This window comes from Oncorhynchus mykiss, chromosome 16, assembly GCF_013265735.2.
Source record: "Oncorhynchus mykiss isolate Arlee chromosome 16, USDA_OmykA_1.1, whole genome shotgun sequence".
Taxonomy (NCBI): Eukaryota; Metazoa; Chordata; class Actinopteri; order Salmoniformes; family Salmonidae; genus Oncorhynchus; species Oncorhynchus mykiss.
In genome coordinates, this window is record NC_048580.1 from 27,137,514 (window position 1) to 27,158,734 (window position 21,221).

The window sequence follows — 21,221 nt, forward strand, 5'->3', positions numbered from 1 at the left end:
GGCTTTGTGTCAACCAGTGTTTCCGCGTATCTTGACGCCTTTGATGACGCATTTGGGTAAATTGGTAATCAGGTGTGCCATTTCTGTTGCATGTGCAGAAAACAAATGGAGGCGTTTTATTGTCACATACACTGCAGGTGTATCAACAACTGACAATATACAGTACACCATGTAGTACATGTCTTTTTTCACTTTAAGATTCACTATAGGTTTTTTCCTCCCTCTACTATGGCATGATGAATACAGTCATATGCATATTGTCTGTATAGTGTGCACATTGACATAATTTCTTCCTAAAGACAGGAAAGAAAGAAGAGCCTAGTCTTCCACACACACACATGACTTCCTCCCCAGATCCCTGGAAGACTCCCATAACACTCATGTCAACCCTCCTTCCAGAAGTTCAATTCCACCCCCTCTCTCCCTCCTCCAGGGCTATCACTTTCCCTCGTTTTGGAGACAGCAAGCTGGACACTGGGTGACACAGGATACAGGGAAACAGGAAATGCAGAGAGAGAGAAGATGATGATTTGGCCAATGGCTGAGCCTCTGCCAAGGGTCTCCAAAGTGCGTGGCTTTGTCTCAAATGGCACCCCTTTCCTTACATAGTGCACTGCTTTTGACCAGGGCCCATCAAGTTTAAAGATTCAAGTTTTTATTAGTTGTAGGTACGGGATACTCATGGTATAAATGCTAAATGCTTACTTGCTGATTCGTTCTCAACAATGCAAACAATAAGAAATAATCAAAGACATGAATATGAACAAGTAAATGTCAGTAGAATATAATAAATATTTTAGCTTAAGTGTAATACAGGAAGGCACAATTTAATATTTACTTGTGTATTGTCGAAGGGGGGATGGGGTCAAGTGTATAAATTAAGCAGTATAGTAAGAGTCTGGTAGCAGAAGTTGTGATGTGTGTGTGTGTAGCTTTAATATATATATATATATATATATATATATATATATATATATATATATATATATATGTGTGTGCATGTGTGTGTGTGCGCTAAGGTGCAGAGAATCAGAGCAGTTGGTCAGACCTGTTCAAGTGTTCAGCAGTCTGATGGCTTGTGGATAGAAACGGTCTCTGAGCCTGTTGGTATCAGACCTCATGCCCGACTGTAACGGAGAGAACAGCTTGTGGCTGGGCTGTGTGGGGTCCTCGATGATGCTGCGTGCCTTCCCCAGGTACCGTTTTGAGTAGATATCCTGGACGGGTGAGCGCATGGTCCTAGTGATATACTGGGCCGTCTTCAACTCCCGCTGGAGGGCCTTTGCGGTTGTGGAAAGAGCAATTCCCGTACCATGTTATGATGCAACGAGTCAGGACGCTCTCGATGGTGCAGCGGTAGTATTTTGAGAGGATACGGGGCGGCATGCCAAATTTCTTCAGCCGCTTTAGAAAGTAGAGACGCTGTTGCGCCCTCTTGACAAGAGTGGTGGTGCTGGTGGTCCATGACAAGTCCTCGATGTGAACGACGAAGAACTTCAAACTCTCTACAGCAGTCCCGTTTATGTGGATTGGGGCATGTTCCCTCCTCTGCTTTCTGAGGTCAACAATCAAGTCCTTTGTTTTGCTGACATGGTTGTTGTCGTGACACCACAATGGCCGTTCACTTACCTCCTCCCATATAGGCTGACTCATCATTGTTGGTTATCAGTCCTACAACCGTGGTGTTGTCAGCTAACTTGATGATAAGAGTTGGTGTTGTGCAAAGCCACGCAGTCGTGTGTGAACAGGGAGTACAGCAGAGGACTGAGAAAACACCCCAGGGGGGCCCCTGTGTTAAGAGTCAGAATGGAGGAGGTGTTGTTGCCAGTCCTCACAGCCTGTGGTTTACCCATCAGGAAGTCCAGGATCCAGTAGCAGAGAGTGGTGTCCAGACCAAACTGAAATCAATGAACAGCATTCTCACATAGGGGTTCCTTTTTTACAAATGGGTTGAGGCCGTGTGTACAGTGATGGAAATTGTATATTCCGTGGATCTGTTGGAGCGGGAAGGAAATAAATTGGAGTGGGTCCAGTGTGCCTGGCATGCTGACGTGGGCCACGACCAAGCTCTCAAAGCACTTCATGATGACGGAGGTGAGCGCGATGGGGCGATAGTCTTTTGGCATGTCACCTTGTTTTTTCTTGGGCACTGGCACGATAGTGGTCTCCTTAAAGCATGTGGGACTACAGCCTGGGACAGGTTGAAGATGTCAGAGAAGATGCCCATAGGGCTCTGGTAAAAAGTAGTGCACTATATAGGCAATGTAGTGGGACGCAGCCAAAGAGATACGAGTCGTTATCACGCCTGTAGTACTGTATCGTGTACGAACTCTTATCACATGCTATGTGACGTGTAGTGTGTTCTAAACGCAGCCCAGTGTTCTCACAGTGACCTACATATCAGCTGCACCTAGGGCTATTACGGTGACCGTATTACCGCCAGTCATGAGTCATGATGGCAGTCAAATTCCATGTGACCAAGCTCTGATGCTGCTGATGGTCATTAGTAGCCTACCAAACTTGCTAACTACCTGGTACTCCGCACTCTATTGTCCCTCTAATCACTCTGACATCAAGGCAAATGTAATCAAAAATCTAATCAAACACTTCAACAGAGCCCATGAGCTCATGTTCCGCAACACTTCTATAGGCTACGCAATTGCGTGAGAAAACAGAGTGATGGCCTCTATTAAAAAAAAGGAGGATCCCAACAGCTTTCTATAGGCTAGTCCTACTATATTTATTTCTCAACCTTCCTAATATTACGCACATTGCTTATCTTTACAACAGGAGTATACCCTACCTGACTGACATGAAAATGAACCACGAGAAAAGCGTCCTCCAGTCTCTATTTATGTGCATAGATGACATGTATTTTTTCCCCGCTGCTCCTGTTTCGAGACAGGTGCATGATAATGATCCATTCTAAATCAAAATCAATTTCACACATATATTATTTAGTGTTTGTAAAAACAAGATTAAATCAAGAACAGTCTGATGGGTGACAAGTACAGCCGATCACTTGTGAATGATGCCCAGCTTAAGGCAACTTTTGTGCAACTTCTTCAAAATCATAGTCACACACACCTCATGTAGCCTAGCCTATAGGGATCACAACTAGTGGCCAAATAACTTCTTAAAATGAAGCACATTAATCCGCTTTACAATGGTTGTAGAGCCTAACTGGCATACGTACGCAGCACGTGAGTTTCAAGACTGGGGAAGATCATTTTCGCCATAAAAATGCATTACATGCATAATCGCATTAGTGGTCACTTTTGAGAATGGTGTTTTCCTGCTAATGGAACATTTGTGCTTATAGCCTACTTCCGTGTGCGCATTGCTGTGTTTATAATGTGAAGAAATAGCCTAATAGTTTATCAACATTTTAAGGTAAACGTTTTCATCTGTTGCGTCAGGCTCATTGCATTAATTTGGGATCTATTGCATCCCCACAACTGTCCCGGACTTTCTTTGGAATATTTATTTCTCGCCCAGAATAGATAAACTTTTGTACTATGGGGGAGGAGTAGATTGACATAGGCTAGTGCTTTTTGCTGTTCGTTTGGCCTACTCATCTTGTTGGCTGACGAAAAGGAAATGTGGACAGTTCTTCCAATACTGTCAATATGCGCCTTGGAATTGGATAAGGAAGCGCAGTTGCGTCCCAGATATGTCTGTCTTCACTTGTAGCATGTGAGAAAGACCTGATCACGTGACTGAGATCCATGTGAGTGAGAGGCCCTTCGGCACGCAGCAGGGAGAAGGGAATTATAATTATTATATTCAGCCCAAGGGCATGATGGCTACTGGCCGCAAAAGGCATGTTTTTTTTTAGGGGGATTATGGCCACACAAAGGGGATGCAGCCGGGAAACAGGCTGCGCAAAAAAAAACTAAGCAGAGCTCATGCCTTTCGTGCGACTTTTTTCAAATCATCATTAAATCGCATCATGCAGCCCGAGAATGTATTAAAATGAAACATTTAGGAGAAAATATCCTTTCGCTTTTATTCAGCTACGTTCAATTGTATTCTTCATACTATAAAATGATGCTACGGAACTCTAAGCAAATCTTGTCTGCTAAATGAACTAGTGTAGCCCACAGCCATATGGCATAGTGAGATCAGGGCCTAACATAAGGACAACACAGAGTATGCTATTCTGTTCTTCTCAAATAAACTACATTTTCTTCATATCATGCTTCTTTAGACCTGTCTAAAATAAATAATGTATTTATTGTGATGGTGTAGGCTATATTATAATAGATTTATTAGACTTTTTAAAAATGGTTGACAGTCACCGGCTGACAAAATGTTATGACCGCCACAGCCCTAGCTGCAAAAAGGGAAATGTTTGTTCATCTAAAGACTGTGTGTGACTGTGGGAGATGCTAGATGCTATACAAGGCAACAGTAAACAGGTCGTTATCCAAACATATGTTGCATGGATTGATGAGAGAGAGAGAGAGAAAAAAACAATTAAGTATTTTTTCCCCTCACTGGAAATCAAAACTATGATAGCTCACAATGGATGGGATGTCAGAGACTCCACTGCTTGAATGGGAGATGCATTGATATAAAACATGATTTATTTTTATGGGCAGACGAGGGACAGTTATACATATAGTACCGTAGTCTCGCTCGACTATACCTATAGTAACAGAATAGTCAACGTCAATGAACTGACTGTGAAATGCTCAAATCGATTCCCTGTTGTGACTTGTGAATGGGCGGAGCTTATAGATCCTTACGGTAAACTTGATTCACGTGAGGATATGCAATCATGTACAAAATGCCATGACTGTAGCTCAAACAGAACATCTTCTTGTTCAAAGTTTGCAACATCAGTTGATTACTATCGCGCCCTTACTGTAAACGCCGGATCTCTACGACAAGACGCATCATTCAGCGATATATAGCGCACTACTTTTGACCCTGGCTCATTTAGCAGATGCTTTAATCCAGAGCGAAGTCAGTTAGTGCATTCAATGCAGGTAGATACACAATCACATGTAAAAAAAAAAGTAGTCAAACGGAAACTGATCGTGTTATTGTAGTTAAAGTGGTCTGTTGGCTGGTGGCTACTTAACTGGACTGTAAGTTAGATGATTTGAAAATATTACGTCATTTTTCCAAATGGAGGCCAGTTATCTCTACTAAAACCTCAATTGATTCAACTATAAATAGTACATTATACTGACAAACTGTAAAGTTGACTTGACTTTGTTTTATTAAATTAGGTGTTAGTTAGGATAAAGTTGATATAACTGAAGTTGAAGTAGATTCAACTAGGAATAGTAGGTTAAACTGGCAACTGTTGAAGTTGACTTAACTATCTTTTATTAGTCAAAGAATATTTCGTGTAAGTAAGGATAGCTTGACATGTAAAGTTGATAGAGCATGAAAAGGCCATGCAACTTTACGACTGTAAAAAATACGTTGAAACAAATGATTTTCTACAGTGTAGATCAAATTACTTAAACTTCTTATACTTAAACTTCCTATGTTATACTGACTTGGTCATGTAAAATATTTCGTAGGGAGCTAAAGAGGAGTTTGTTTCATTTTTTTTCCGAAACTGCTTTCATTTCTTTACTGACCCACTAAATCGAGCCGAAACTCACTCCCACTTGCATGGACACACGCACTCACACGTGTGTGTGTGTGTGTGTACGTGTTTTGTTCATTGTCCGACTTTGGCCTTGAGTAGAAACCCACCCCTTCCTTTCCCTATCCAACCAATTACTGTAAATACTCTCACTCTCTCTCTCTTTCTCCTGCTCCAGCCCCAGCTCTCTCTCTCCTTATCTACTCCCTCTCTCCTCATTTCAGATCTCCCTCACCATCTCCTTCCCTTCATCCATCCCTCCCTCTCTTCCCTTCTTTCTCAGACGGGCACAAGTGCTGGCGTTATGCATGTGTCAGTGCCCAACAAAGGAATGCCACAGACACTTAAACAAACACACATTCACCGAGGTGCTCCCTGATCGCTAATGCTGGCTACATAGCGCTTCTCTACACCGTATCCTAGCAACTTCACTTGGAAACGTCCATTTGCCAAACGCTTTCTGCAGTAACCACCCAGGTGGTGGAGTTTTCTGGGAAAAAGAAGAAAAAAAATAACACACCAAACAGTTCGGTCAGTATTGAGAACCTCATGAAAACTACAGAGCCCACGTACCCCGGACTATTCCATGTCTATCATGACAGTTGAATGCAATTGTCAAACACATTTGCTTGAAAATGAAACTGCACGTTAGCTTTGAGAGAGTAATTATTAGTGTTTGGGTATACATTCATGGATTACATTTGCCTTTATGAAAGTGAGGATGGAACGCCATTGAGGTTTAATAAAATGTTTCAAGTTAATGTGTCCTTCTACTTCTTGTAAAGCATACTTCAAGATTCAAGTCTCAGGGTCTTTTCAAAACATTGGCAGCTATACTTTTGGGAACCGTCAACTTCTAATGAAATGTGATTGCTAGTCATTCAAGATTACATTTTAAAATCAAAATATTTTTCTTCCAACATAAAACTTGGAAATCCTTTGCTCGCTATAAGCTCTCAAGTCAACTGCTTTCTGGTTTGTCATTGTTGGAGTGTACCAAATGTCTTTCAAGCATTAACCATGACTGACAGGCTAATTGGGTCAGCTTGAGGAGAGTACCTACTAAATGTAAATTGAATGTGACCTATACCTGTACTGCAGGAGCCTTCGAAAGCTAACACAACCAAACCTGCACGGGTAGCCTGCCAGTCAGCAAAGGGTGTGTGTGTGTGTGTGTTGTGTACGTTGTGTGCACTGACTAACAAGAACAACGTTCCCGGCTGCCAGCAATGTTACTGCAGGTGTAGGTTCATTCAACCCGGAAAAGCTGCCACCACCGAGACACACCAAAACAATTCCCTTTGCTGTACCGCCCCTTCCACTTCAACTTCCTCCTTCACTGGAACCCTAATCACCTCCTACCCCAAGATACTCAACATCTTCCTTTCAAAACCTTAGTATTGTCCGACAGATAAACAGACATCCTTTAAAGGTGAAATCTGGAATCCCTTTGTACTCTGATGGCCACATGACAAATGAACAATCAAAGCTAGTAAAAGAAAAGCACAAAAACAAACATAGTTCTATTTCAGCCAATCAGTACACCCGCCCGCAAAGACCCTCCCACTCAGTCCTGTACATAGTCCACTCAATAACAGAAACTAAATTACAGATTGCACCTTCAGGTGGGCTTTGCCTCCCCAACAACCCTAATCCTAGCAACTTGCCTTGGATAAACATACATTTCTATTCTAACTCCCACCAAAAGCATTCCTCCTTCTTTCCCTTGCAAAGTACAAACAGGTATTGCTCAACTGACAGGAAGAACAGGATATGTACCTGTTGCTGCAGTGCAGAGCGTACTCTATGCGCATGAACATTCACTCTTTGTCTCACACACACACACACGTCAATACAATGGCAGGCAGAGTGCAACACACACAATACACGCATGATTGCTCCTCCAAACCAATCTGAGGACCGGTATCAGAAAAATAGTTTCTTGCAGGTACAACGTTTCACTGTAGACATCCCTTGCGTTGAGAACCTCAATGCACATAATGTAGCTCTATTGCATTTGATTGTTCACTTTATTTTGGCCCGCAGCCTGTGGAAGGTCCTAGGACAGAAACGTTGCAGCAAACGCACCTGCTTCAAAAACAAAACGGAAATTGAATGCTGTAGTAGAATCCATCCAAGAGTCCAGTCGTATCCTTGTCTTTTTTCACTCCGTCTCTATCAACAGGGATGAAGTTTTGTCCACAGGTAAAACGTGGATGTATTTTACTGTAGGCCAATCAAACATTAAGCCGGCAGTTATAATGCGTTGTCAAACTTGTCATACAAGCATGTTTGACTGAGTGTCTTATAATGTCTTGTGAAACTTTAAAAATAAGACATTATAAAGACATTGGGGCTCCCGAGTGGCGCAGTGGTCTAAGGCACTGCAGCTCAGTGCTAGAGGCGTCACTACAGACCCTGGGTCGATTCCAGGCTGTATCACAACCGGCTGTGATTGGGAGTCCCATAGGGCGGCACACAATTGGCCCAGCGTCGTCGGGGTTAGGGTTTGGCCGGCGGAGGCCGTCATTGTAAATAAGAATTAGTTCTTAATTGACTTGCCTAGTTAAATAAAGGTTAAATAAAAAAAATAGATAAAAAAGGCTCATATATGCTTATAACAACATGTAAAGAACTATACCTGCAGGCTTTAAGTAATGTGCTACCAATATGTTCAATCATTTCAATGCTCATACGCATATAAATAAATACTCAAGTGTCCTTTTTTTTGCTGTGTTATGAAATAATATATATTAAGCTTATAATAAAGGCCATGCTTTTTGGGCCCTTTTTGGGACACTTTGTTTTTACCGGTATTTCCAGCATTATCCACTAGAGTTGCTGTAGGTATAAAACCCTAGGAAATGTTATTTAAAATGGCACAAACTGTCTCCAATCAATCATTGTCTGGTTGTGCATGTTTGGCGGGAGTGATGGCCTGAGCCAGGGTAGGCGTAGCTCTGCACATAAAACCTATTATTTGGTAGGGAATACTATTTGTAGGTATGCGATTCTACATCTCACTTTGGCTCAAGCTGACTTTCCTCTCCAACGAACTCGGAAGTTGTAGCTGAAAATGGGTCAACTAGGGGCAGTTAGAGTTATTGAAACCAACCATAGAAGTGTATTGTAGTGAATCCGAGGTAGCCCCGACTGGGACTCGAACCTGGCTCCAGCGACTGTCAAGCCAACACCTTAACCATCACGCCAAGAGGCTCAAACCTCTTGATGAGCTTGCTAGGTGTTGGGCTAAGGTCGCTACACTACCCCCATCCTTCGCTCCTCCATACCAAGTCCATCACATGTACACACCTCTCAGATGGCCTCCTTGCACTTCTGACACCAATGTGTAGATAGGAGAAAAAAATTGACTGGGACTTGAATCCTGATCCAGCGAGTGTCAAGTCAAGAGGTTCGGACCTCTTAGAGTAACGGTTAAGGTGTTGGTTTGACTCACCCCTTTAACTGCCCCTAATTCATCTATTTTTAACTACAACTTCCGAGTCCGTTGGAGAGGATCAGCTTCAGGAAAGTGAGGTGTAGAATAACTGATCTAGAAATAGTATTCCCTCCCAAATAATAGGTTGTGTGTGATTAAGATTTGCAGAGCTACACTTCCCCTGGCGCAGGCCATCCCCACACGCACAAACCAGACATTCAATGGAGACATACACTACATGACCAAAAGTATATGGACACCTGCTCGTCAAACATCTCATTCCAAGATCATGGGCATTAATATGGAGTTGGTCCTCCCTTTGCTGCTATAACAGCCTCAATTCTTCTGGGAAGGCTTTCCCAGAGATGTTGGAACATTGCTGCGGGGACTTGCTTCCATTCAGCCATATGAGCATTTAGTGGAGGTCGGGAACTGATGTTGGGCGATTAGGTCTGGCTCGCAGTCGGCGTTCCAATTCATACCGAAGGTGTTTGATGGGGTTGAGGTTAGGGCTCTGTGCAGGCCAGTCAAGTTCTTCCACACCAATTTCAACAAACCATTTCTATATGGACCTTGCTTTGTGCACGGGCGATTGTCATGCTGAAACAGGAAAGGGCCTTCTCCAAACTGTTGCCACAAAGTTGAATGCACAGAATCGACTAGAATGTCATTGTATGCTGTAGCATTAAGATTGCCTTTCACTGAAACTAAGGGGCCTAGCTTGAACCATGAAAAACAGCCCCAGACCATTATTCCTCCTCCACCAAACTTTACAGTTGGCACTATGCATTCGGGCAGGTAGCGTTCTCCTGGCATCCACCAAACACAGATTTGTCTGTCAGACTGCCAGACGGTGAAGCGTTATTCATCACTCCAGAGAACGCATTTCCACTGCTCCAGAGTCCAATGGCGGCAAGCTTTACACCACCCTAGTCGACACTTGGCATTGCGCATGGTGATTTTAGGTTTGTGTGTGGCAGCTTTGCCATGGAAACTCATTTCATGAAGCTCCCGACGAACAGTTCTTGTGCTGACGTTGCCTCCAGAGGCAGTTTGGAACTAGGCATTGAGTTTTACAACCGAGGACAGATGATTTTTACGTGCTTCAGCACTCGGCGATCTCGTTCTGTGAACTTGTGTGGCATGCCACTTCTCGGCTGAGTAGTTGTTGCTCCTAGATGTTTCTACTTCACAATAACTGCACTTACAGTTGACCGGGGCAGGTCTAGCAGGGCAGAAATTTGACGAACTGACTTGTTGGAAAAGGGGCATCCTATGACGATGCCATGTTGAAAGTCACGGAGCTCTTCAGTAACGCAATTCTACTGCCAATGTTCAATTTTAGACACCGGTCAGCAATGGGTATGGCTGAAAAAGCCAAATCCACTCATTTGAAGGGATGTCCACATACTTTGTATATACACTACCATTCAAAAGTTTTGGGTCACTTAGAAATGTCCTTCTAGGCAGAGTTGCAAAGAAAATTCCATATTTCAGACTGGCCAATAAAAAGATGGGCAAAAGAACACACTTCACTGTTGACGTTGAAACTGGTGTTTGTGGGAACTATTTAATGATGCTGCCAGTTGAGGACTTATGAGGTGTCTGTTTCTCAAACCAGAAACACTAATGTACTTGTCCTCTTGCTCAGTTGTGCACCGGGCCTCCCACACCTCTTTCTATTATGGTTAGAGCCAGTTTGCGCTGTTCTGTGAAGGGAGTAGTACACAGCGTTGTACGAGATCTTCAGTTTCTTGGCAATTTCTCACATGGAATAGCCTTCATTTCTCAGAACAAGAATAGACTGACGAATTTCAGAAGAAAGAGATTTGTTTCTGGACATTTTGAGCCGGTAATCAAACCCACAAATGCTGATTCTCCAGATACTCAACCAGTCTAAAGAAATCCAGTTTCATTGCTTCTTTAAATCAGGACAACAGTTTTCAGCTGTGTTAACATAATTGCAACAGGGTTTTCTAATGATCAATTAGCCTTTTAAAATGATAAACCTAAGATTAGCTAACAATATGCCAATGGAACACAGGCGTGATGGTTGCTGATAAATGAGACTGTATGCCTGTGTAGATACTCCAAATTCTATGTACCAAAAAGTATTGTAATTTCTAAACTGTTCACCTGATATGGATGAAAATACCCTCAAATTCAAGCTGACAGTCTGCCTCATTACCATTGTATCATTTCAAATCCAAAGTGCTGGACTACAGAGTACAACAACAAAATGTGTCATTGTCCTAATACTTCCAGAGCTCACTACTCCTAGCAGTATACCTGCAGGCTGCAGTTTTACCAATGTATTTTAAAAATGTATTCTGAGGCTGGAAAATGTGGGGATCACGCTACAGATATGAGGATACACTAGTCATTAGTCAGTTAAGTTGCATGGTGTCCAGACTAGCGAGTCATCATGCTTCATTGAGTTTTAACTAGAGTGAGTGATACTAAGTTGAGAGGCTGAATCACCTCCAAATGAGTTTCAATCAATGGGTGCACTGGAGTGTGAGAGTTAAAGACTGTCCAACACACACACAGAAAGCTACATGCTCTAATCTGAGTGTGCACATTGACATAGAGCCAAAGGTTTCAGTGTGTTCCCACCTGTATAATAGGAACCCGAGCACAGTTGCATATCAAAACCCAACAGCTGACCTTTGGAATATCGACCTTTCAAAAACAAGGGTGTGTGTGTGTCCTTTCTGTATCCATAAGTCTTCCCGCTTTAGCTCAGTAAGATTCGGTTTCTATTGGTGTTTTAGTGAAAATATGAATATATTTACATGACTCGAATGTGGTGCTTTGAGTGCAATGAAAACATTACTATGAACACCAATGTGGTAATGATTCGCTTCCAAAGAAGATAGAGACTGATTGGTACAAAAACTGTACAGACCTGTTACAGACAATGCAATTGTACTTGGTAACCACGTCACCTGTGACTAGTAGCTATGTGTGTGTGTATGTTTTTGAACCAAAACAACTAATGAAACACACACCACTTTTTCAAAGATAATTGATTTCTGATTCAATTCCAATCTCAGTTTTGTATAGAGCTTGGCACTACTTTGACTTCTCCACAAACCATTTTTTTGTAATTGGTTTGTGCAAATAGTCAACCAATTCTGACCAGACTTGTGATTGCATTCAGTCGTGGACCAATGTTATTGTGTATCCTGTCCCCTGGCAGTTTTGAATCTCATTATGCACTGTCTGCAGCTGGTGACTAGGTGTAAATTGTGGGAGCTGTTAAATCAACTGAACTTTAGATTGCAAAATGCAATAAGTCAGTTATGCCTCCATGTCAAAGAAAAGGCTACAACAGATAATGTAGGCTAGCTATAGGCCTACATTGAGAAAGTTTGTATCTGTGATTCTTTTTAGTCTTCTTACAAAGACTGAATTTGATATGAAACAGTTGGAGATACAACAATTGCATCAATACAAGTGTACAGTAATAGCTTGGTTGTTGTGAATGAATGCACGGTGCCCTTTGGAAAGAGGTCGCCTACATGTAGACCTATGTGTTTGCAGAATGTTTTGCTCTTCCATTTTCAGTTTTCACTGGTTAATATTTGAAGTGCTGCAGTTTCAAGAGTGACAAGTGGTCTGTTCTATGAGACAATGTTCTCTTTAGCGCAAGCAGTGAATAATTGACCTCGTCATGAGCCCTTGGAGCATACAATGCAATCACTGTTGTTTTGATTTTGTTTACCACAAAAGTGAACTCTTCTCAACTATACGTACAAGTGCCATTTTCACACAAAGTTGCTAAGCAGGTTCTCATATTTCTTGGCGGCGTAGGCTACTTAAGGCCTACTTGTTTCACTCCAATGCTACTACTCTGTGTCACTATACACTTTAACACAACAACTGTTAAATTGTAACAGCATTGCCAAATTAAGCGCGAACTCCAGCTCTTTACTGCGCTTCCATTTTAACCGTTTGTGTCGTTATCAATAGTGGCTAATAAATCTCGAGCCACAACATTGAAATCAGTGCGAGGGGGGGTGGTTGGACTCGCATAGGAATGCGGTCTATTGTCGGAGCACAAAGTCATGCTCTCTGGGTCGAGTTGAACTCCCCACAATTTCGAGAATTCACATGTTTTTCAAATATTCCAAGGTTTTTACATAGGCCTATCACATTTGATTAATTGAATTATTCCGACACTGTGTTAAAGAGAAGAGGATCCAACGTGAGACCCACCTTCTCTGCCCAATGCGCCCGAAAGTCCGACCAGCAGTAACCGGAGAAACAGGAAACTTCTCGCCGCCTCCATCGATTGCGACCACCACTAGTCCATAGTAACCAACACTTTTGTATTCCTACAGAGGAGCGCCCCTACACCTTTATTCGTGCAGCTAGTTTTGAGGTTGTTTTTCCAATCCCAGTAACTTCCTCCTCGGAATTCCGTGCCTGTGGCTCGCCTCTCCGTAGTAGGCTTGCGTGACACAGCCAGTCGGCGCGCTCCCGTGAAGGGCTGAATGGGGAGTGGCAGATAGGGCCGATTGACTCCAACAGCCCCAATAGAGTCGCCCGCGGCCCGCCTCAGTCAGAAAGTCACTCAAAATGGTCTGACGAAGAATTATCTGGGATTCTACATATTCGAGTTCTTCAAATCATTATTCATTGCTTATACAAGTCTATGCCGTAGATTTAGTCGTATTCAAATTCTCCACTGTTCTCAGTCCCTTCTCCGAGAGCGCGAAATTAGGAGGAAGAAGAATAAGCTCTATTCATACCAACTATCCACTCTCCACCAATATCAGGGTCAGAGTCCAACAGAATGCATATAACTAATCAGGAAACTGCACAAAACTATTCATAAGTCCATCTGTGCACATGCTCCATGTCTTGCACAAGGTTTGTTCTCGGTCAAGCCTGAATGTTAGGTTCTCAGAAAGTGAAAGATTGATATGGTTAGCTATTGATAGCAACAGTGTGGAGGGGTGCCTTGCTTCACTGCATGACATTGTCCAGGTTCCAAAAATCTTTAAGCATTTCCTTTCCTTATCTCCTTTCCTTCATGAACCAAAAGAGGTTAGGGCAGGTTATATTGTGGAAACATTGCATTCCCCAGAAAGGGATTGTGGGGGGGGGGGGGGGGGGGGGGGGTTTAGTAGTAGGCCTAGACTCTTAGGGGTAGAAGTGCACAGTCATGGCCTACCTATATGTTATAGAGTAGTCTAAGTTAGGTTTTAAATTGTTTAAAAGTAAGTTATTAACAGTGATTGAATTCTTAGTTTGTGTTTTTTTTCCAACTCATTATGTATAAATTGTGAGTCAGTTTTGTGTTTGCTAAATGATGGCTTTTAAGGCTACACTGTAATGGATTATCACCTGTATAAGCCTATTGTTACCGTACAGCCAATACCCTATAAGATCACTACTTGGCAAACAACATACAATTTCATACAATTTTAATCAATGAATAATAACTGTTTACTGATAATTCACAAACTTCCTATTAGTTAACTGTCTAATTAGCCTATTTGTAAACCCTTAAAGTAGAGTAACCTCCCTTAAAGTAGTCCCATTATGGGCAAGTTAGGTCCATAAACAGTGTAAGAAGGTTGAGAAATAGATCCCTTTCCCGTTTAATTTTCAGTTGAAAAGTCAAAAATGTCACGATCTTCAATAACAGGAGCCCTATTCAAAGGAGCCTTACAAGGCAAGACCTGGGAAGTTAGCAATGTGGTGAGAGATACTGTTGAGAGGTGAGAGACTCTGTACGGACAGTTTCCCTAGTCACTGCAGAGCAGCATCTTTTTTTAAAGCTGCAATATGTAACTTTCTGGGTGACCTGACCAAATTCACATTGAAATGTGAGTTATAGGTCTGTCATTTTCCTTGAAAGCAAGTCTAATAACCAGTAGATATATTCTATGTACATTATTTCTATGCTGTTCTAAGTTGTCAACCGTGATGGAGAGGTCTTGGAGCGGGCAGGCCTTCCTTGGGAGGAAGAGCAGCTCCATCTTGTCGTGGTTGAGCTTGAGGTGGTGGCCCGACATCCAAGCTGAGCTATCTGCGAGGCATGCAGAGTTGTGTGTCACAACCTGGGTATCAGAAGGGGGGAAGGAGAAAAGTAGTTGAGTGTCATCCGCATAGCAATGATAGGAATGATCATCTGAGGATATGACAGAGCCGAGTGACTTGGTATATAGAGAGAAGAGGAGAGGGCCTAGAACCAAGCTCTGGAGGACACCAGTAGTGAGAGTACGTGGTGCAGACACAGATCCTCTCCACACCACCTGGTAGGTGCGGCCTGCCAGGTAGGGTGCATTCCAAGAGTGTGCAGAGCCTGAGACGCCCAGGCCTGAGAGGGTGGAGAGGAGGATCAGATAGTTCACGGTGTCGAAGGCAGTAGATAGATCTAAGTGGATGAGAACAGAGGAGAGAGAGTCAGCTTTGGCAGTGCGGAGAGCCTCCGAGACACAGAGGAGAGCAGTCTCGACTGAGTGATCCGTCTGACTGGTTAGGGTCAAGAAGATCATTCCAAGAGAGATAGCAAGAGAGTTGGTCAGAGACAGCAAGCTCAAGTGTCTTGGAAAGATGAGAAAGGATGGGATACCAGTCCGTAGTTTGACATTAGAGAAGTCTTGGTTTCTTGAGGAGGGGAGCGACTCTGGCAGTTTTGAAATCAAAGGGGACGCAGCCAGTGGTCAGGGATGTGAGGAACGGGAGAAGGTCTCCGAACCTTATTAATCGCAGGAGAGGGTGGAGAATTAAGGAGGAGGAGAAGGTGGAAAAGAGTTTCCTAGGGTTAGAGGCAGAAGCTTGACATTCGGAGTGATAGAAAGTGGCTTTAGCAGCAAACACAGAGCAGCCATGGAGCAGGAGGGGAGGGCCTAGCCAGCCAGGAGTAATGTGGACATTGCGAGTCGTAGGTTCCAGAAGGGAGGAGAGTAGGGTCGAAGAGGTAGAATCAGGAGACAGGAGGGAGAAGGATTTAGCAGAAGGGAAAGATGACAGGATAGAAGAGGAGAGAGTAGTGGGAGAGAGAGAGAGCGAAGATTGGGATGACGCATGACCATCTGGGTAGGGGCTGAGGGGGTACACTGTAAACCCTAACAGTGTCATGCAGTAACAAAAACTAAGTGATGTCAACTCATTACGTGGAAAGTCGTTGTCCTGACTCTAAAGTATTGGGTTACCCTAACGTGCATGTAGCATTTACTTTTCCTGAACTCAACTATTTTACCTGAATATTGTAACTGTACTCAATATATTGTTATTGTACAGCCCGACGACGTCTGACGTCATGTGCGTCAACAACGTTCTGCACTGTGGTGCGTCTCAAAATGTATTGACAGAGATAGCTGCTCGATTCAAGCGAGGGAATTTCAAATACCGTTAAGTATTTTCCCAGGAAGAGGAACAAACGTCTGGCGGAGTATTTTGAAGTAAGGGGCTAATTAACTGTTTTGACAACTGTTGTATATTCAAACAGCTTTTAGTGTGTGGTTGGAACTAAATAGTCCCGTTTGTTAGCTCCGGTGTTGTGCCTAAAAGCTCCCCCCTGCCAGAATCACTTCAGAATCATTTTGGTAGTTTATGTTGACCAGTAGTGTGTGCCACAGACAGTAAAATTAGAGTATAAAGAAACGTAAACATTTATTTTAGAACCATTTTGTAATGTTTAAGAAAATGAAGATAATACACAAATATTATCACACAATAACACAAAAACATCACAGGAAGTTGAGTTTGTTAAAAAAAAACATTAAATAAGAAATACAAATTTCGATCTTTGCATAATAACATATACAATTACAATAAATCAAATATAAAATGACAATAAATAACATAAACAAATAGTGGAAAGCTTCAACAGCTTGACTGAACATTCAGTTCACTTTTTATGGAAAGTTTTCCAGGCGATACCGTTGCCTGGAACTCAAGGCTAACCTAGTCCTCACAGGCAGCGCAGACATAATCCTCCAATGATGGTATGGTTTTCATACAGGACTGGTGGAACAGGGCAGCGGTCACAACCAATCTGAAATGTATGATGAAAATGTTAACATATAAAAAAAATGAAATACATTTTCTTGGATGACAATTATTTCATTATCAGACAAAGCGGATGATACTACGTCTATAAATATTACTACTTATACAAATTCGTGCTCTTAAAAATGTGCCTTTAGAAGGGAACAAGCAATTACCCAGTCAGTGTCTTCCTCATTATTGTCCACCTCCCCACAGAAGTGGCACAGTTGGCTCAGGTCATCGAGCAAAACATAATATCAAGTAGTCTATACATCTTTACGTGTATTTTTCTGAGCAAACAGGGAACAAGGTTAGGTTTCTTGTAACATAATTATTTAAATACATGTGTTTTAGTGGCCTTCAAGTCAGAAGTTGGATCAAAGATAGCCTTAAAAGATCCATATAAATGTTGTTGTTTTTTTATCTACAATTATATTAAATTAGAAATTGAACATACCTGTGTTTTGGAGGAGAGTGACTACTATTTCTTCTCTCATGATGTTAACATCTTTTTTCGTATTTGAAAAGACAATAGATTCCTCGTTCAGAACACATTCAGCAAACTGGGAAAATAATTTGATGGGAATTTCAGTTTTCCCCAACAAAACTATGTTACACTTAAGATTCTAATTCGCAAGTATACAACGACACAGCTATAATATAATTTGACAGTTCTGTTTTGCCTTTTAGTCAGTATACTTCCAGTAGGTTAATTGTACATTACTTATACTCTCATACTTACTTTCAAAGCAAAGACCCCACAAGAAGTAACATCTTGTTGGCATGTGTGAGGAAGGGTACCACACGCCCATCTGGAGATATTACACCGCTTCTCTCTCAGGAATGATCTGAGCATATATGTTAATAAAAGTACAGCATTTTGAAACACTTTATTGATTACAATATAGAGATTAATAACAGAGGGGAATATGAGAATGCAGGGATTCCAGCAGGGTGTGAGTTGGAGTAGTCAAATCTGAAGCTGACAAGGCTCTGACTTAGAATCTTGGGGGCATCGCTGGGTGGTGTGGAGGAAGAAGCAGAACGTTCAGGTTAGGGCAGGAATGTAAATGACGTGATCATCTCGGATGAGCTAACATCTGAGAATGGGCAGGCATTCCCTCGGATGAAGAGCATCTCCGTCTTGCTGATTATGTGCTGTCATCCAGGTGGAAATGTCACCTGCATATCTGATGTAGGAAAAGAGATAAGAGATAAGTCGAGTGTCCTGTGAATATGTTTATGTATATGTACTGTACCAGTGTGTGTATGTGTATATATATATCTGGGTATGTCTTTTTTTCTTCTTTTTTTTCTGTCATCATTATTGTGTTTTGTGGTTGAGGGGTGGGGGGAGGTTGATGGGGACAGGTGAGGTGCCCGGGGTGTCCTATTGAGGGCGAAGGGACCTATTGCGGAGGGGATTCTTCATGGAGGCATATTCAGGCATAGTTTTGTTTATTATACTATTATAAACGTATACATTTTCTTCTTATTTTTTTCTATTATTATAACAGTTACTGTGGTTATGGATATGCACTCATGTTGAATTATATATTTAAACTTTATTTTTCCGCCCACAGTACAGATTTTTTATTTATTATTATTTTACTATTGCTACTGTTTCTAAAGTTAAAGTCGGACATTTACATAGACTTAGGTTGGAGTCATTAAAACTTGTTTTTCAACCACTCCACAAATTTCTTGTTAACTATAGTTTTGGCAAGTCGGTTAGGACATCTACTTTGTGCATGACACAAATAATATTTCCAACAATTGTTTACAGACAGATTATTTAACTTATCATTCACTGTATCACAATTCTAGTGGGTCAGAAGTTTACATACACTAAGTTGGCTGTGTCTTTAAACAGCTTCGAAAATTCCAGAAAACGATGTCATGGCTTTAGAAGCTTCTGATTGGCTAATTGACATAATTTGGAGATGTACCTGTGGATGTATTTCAAGACCTACATTCAAACTCAGTGCCTCTTTGCTTGACATCAATGGAAAATTAAAAGAAATCAGCTAAGACCTCAGAAAAAAATTGTAGACCTCCACAAGTCTGGTTCATCCTTGGGAGCAATTTCCAAACGCCTGAAGGTACCACGTTCATCTGTATAAACAATAGTATGCATGTATAAACACCATAAACAACGCAGCCGTCCTACTGCTCAGGAAGGAGACGCGCTCTGTCTCTTAGAGACGTACTTTGGTGCCCAAAGTGCAAATCAATCCCAGAACAACAGCAATGGGCCTTGTGAAGATGCTGGAGGAAACAGGTACAAAAGTATCTATATCCACAGTAAAACGAGTCTTATATCGACATAACCTGAAAGGCCGCTCAGAAAAGAAGAAGCCACTGCTCCAACACCGCCATAAAAAATCCAGACTATGGTTTGCAACCGCACATGGGGACAAAGATCGGACTATTTGGAGAAATGTCCTCTGGTCTGATGAAATAAAAATAGAACCGTTTGGTCATAATGACCATCGTTATGTTTGGAGGAAAAAGGGGGAGGCTTGCAAGCCAAAGAACACCATTCCAACTGTGAAGCACGGGGGTGGCACCATCATGTTGTGAGGGTGCTTTGCTGCAGGAGGGACTGGTGCACTTCACAAAATAGATGGAATCATGCGCTAGGAAAATTCTGTGTATATATTGAAGAAACATCTCAAGACATCAGTCAGGAAGTTAAAGCTTGGTCGGAAATGTGTCTTCCAAATGGACAATGACCCCAAGCATACTTCCAAAGTTGTGGCAAAATGGCTTAAGGACAACAAAGTGAAGGTATTGGAGTGGCCATCACAAGCCTTGACCTCAATCCCACAGAAAATGTGTGGACAGAACAGAAAAAGTGTGTGCGAGCAAGGAGGCCTACAAACCTGACTCAGTTACACCAGCTCTGTCAGGAGGAATGGGCCAAAATTCCCCCAACTTATTGTGGGAAGCTTATGGAATGCCATCCAAAACATTCCCAAGTTAAACAATTTAAAGGCAATGCTACCAAATACTAATTGAGTGTATGTAAACTTCTGAACCACTGGGAATGTGATGAAAGAAATTAAAGCTGAAATAAATAATTCTCTCTACTATTATTCTGACATTTCACATTCTTAAAATAAAGTGCTGATCATAACTTACCTAAAACAGGGAATTTTTACTGTCAGGAGTTTAAATGTATTTGGCTAAATGTAAACTTCCGACTTCAACTGTATAACGTGATTTTATCTGTGGCCAATGACCTTGAGCCTTCTTGGAAGGGCACTACTAATGTAACTACAGTGGGACAAAAAAGTATTTAGTCAGCCACCAATTGTGCAAGTTCTCCCACTTAAAAAGATGAGAGAGGCCTGTAAATTTCATCATAGGTACACTTCAACTATGACAGACAAAATGAGAAAAAAAAAACAGAAAATCACATTGTAGGATTTTTTATGAATTTATTTGCAAATTATGGTGGAAAATAAGTAGAATTTCTGCAGTTAAGAAAATAGCAATAAAATGGCCTTGCCTAATTCCCCTCCCCCCCTTCTAATTTCCTTAATTTAGTGGCTAGTCAAATACTTTCTGTGGCACACATCAGAGTCAAATACTTTCTATAGAACAAACTTCACATCATGATAGGCAACCGAAATTAATAATTAATGTATGTGTGTTATCTTAATTAAACATAGAGGAGGGAGTAAAATGTAGGCAAGTATTTCAGAACAACTACTAGTTGAATAAGACACGGGAGAGATCACGAATTTTGGTAAAGAGATTTATTTATAGACTAAAACACTTGAAACAAATAGCCAAAACGAAAACTGCAGACATTATTAGTGCCTCCCGGCGATCAAACCGACATAAAAAAAATATAATGAAACGCAGTTTAAAACGTGATGAGAAATCTCAAATAGCAAGCAAGCCGCAGCAATGAAGAATTGAGTGCGTGCGCGTTCAAACAAGTCGCAGCAATGAAGAAGTAAGTGCGTGCGCGTTCACGCGAAGGAGGGGGAGTGAATTCTGGCAGTGGGGAGCTTTCCGGCACAGCACCGGTATTGGCAACGTCAAACCGAAGAGGAAAATCAGGTTAGTTTTTTTTTTTAGCATTGGACAGTTAACGTTTGCATGTTGATTGAGTCTTAGTTATTAGCGAGTTCTATGAAGATGTCGTGCAAA

At 41.8% G+C, this 21,221-nt stretch overlaps 1 protein-coding gene across 2 annotated transcripts in view; it reads right to left on the reverse strand.

Moving 5' to 3' along the window:
* The window catches only part of erbb2 (erb-b2 receptor tyrosine kinase 2), a 37,332-nt gene extending 23,406 nt beyond the window's left edge, over positions 1-13,926 (reverse strand). For both annotated transcript variants that reach the window (XM_021565444.2, XM_021565443.2), the window contains exon 1: positions 13,269-13,926. In XM_021565444.2, coding sequence (XP_021421119.2) covers positions 13,269-13,341 — 73 coding nt within the window. In that variant the 5' untranslated portion in view covers positions 13,342-13,926. The remainder of the gene's footprint in view (positions 1-13,268) is intronic.
* Between the last annotated feature and the right edge of the window lie 7,295 nt (positions 13,927-21,221).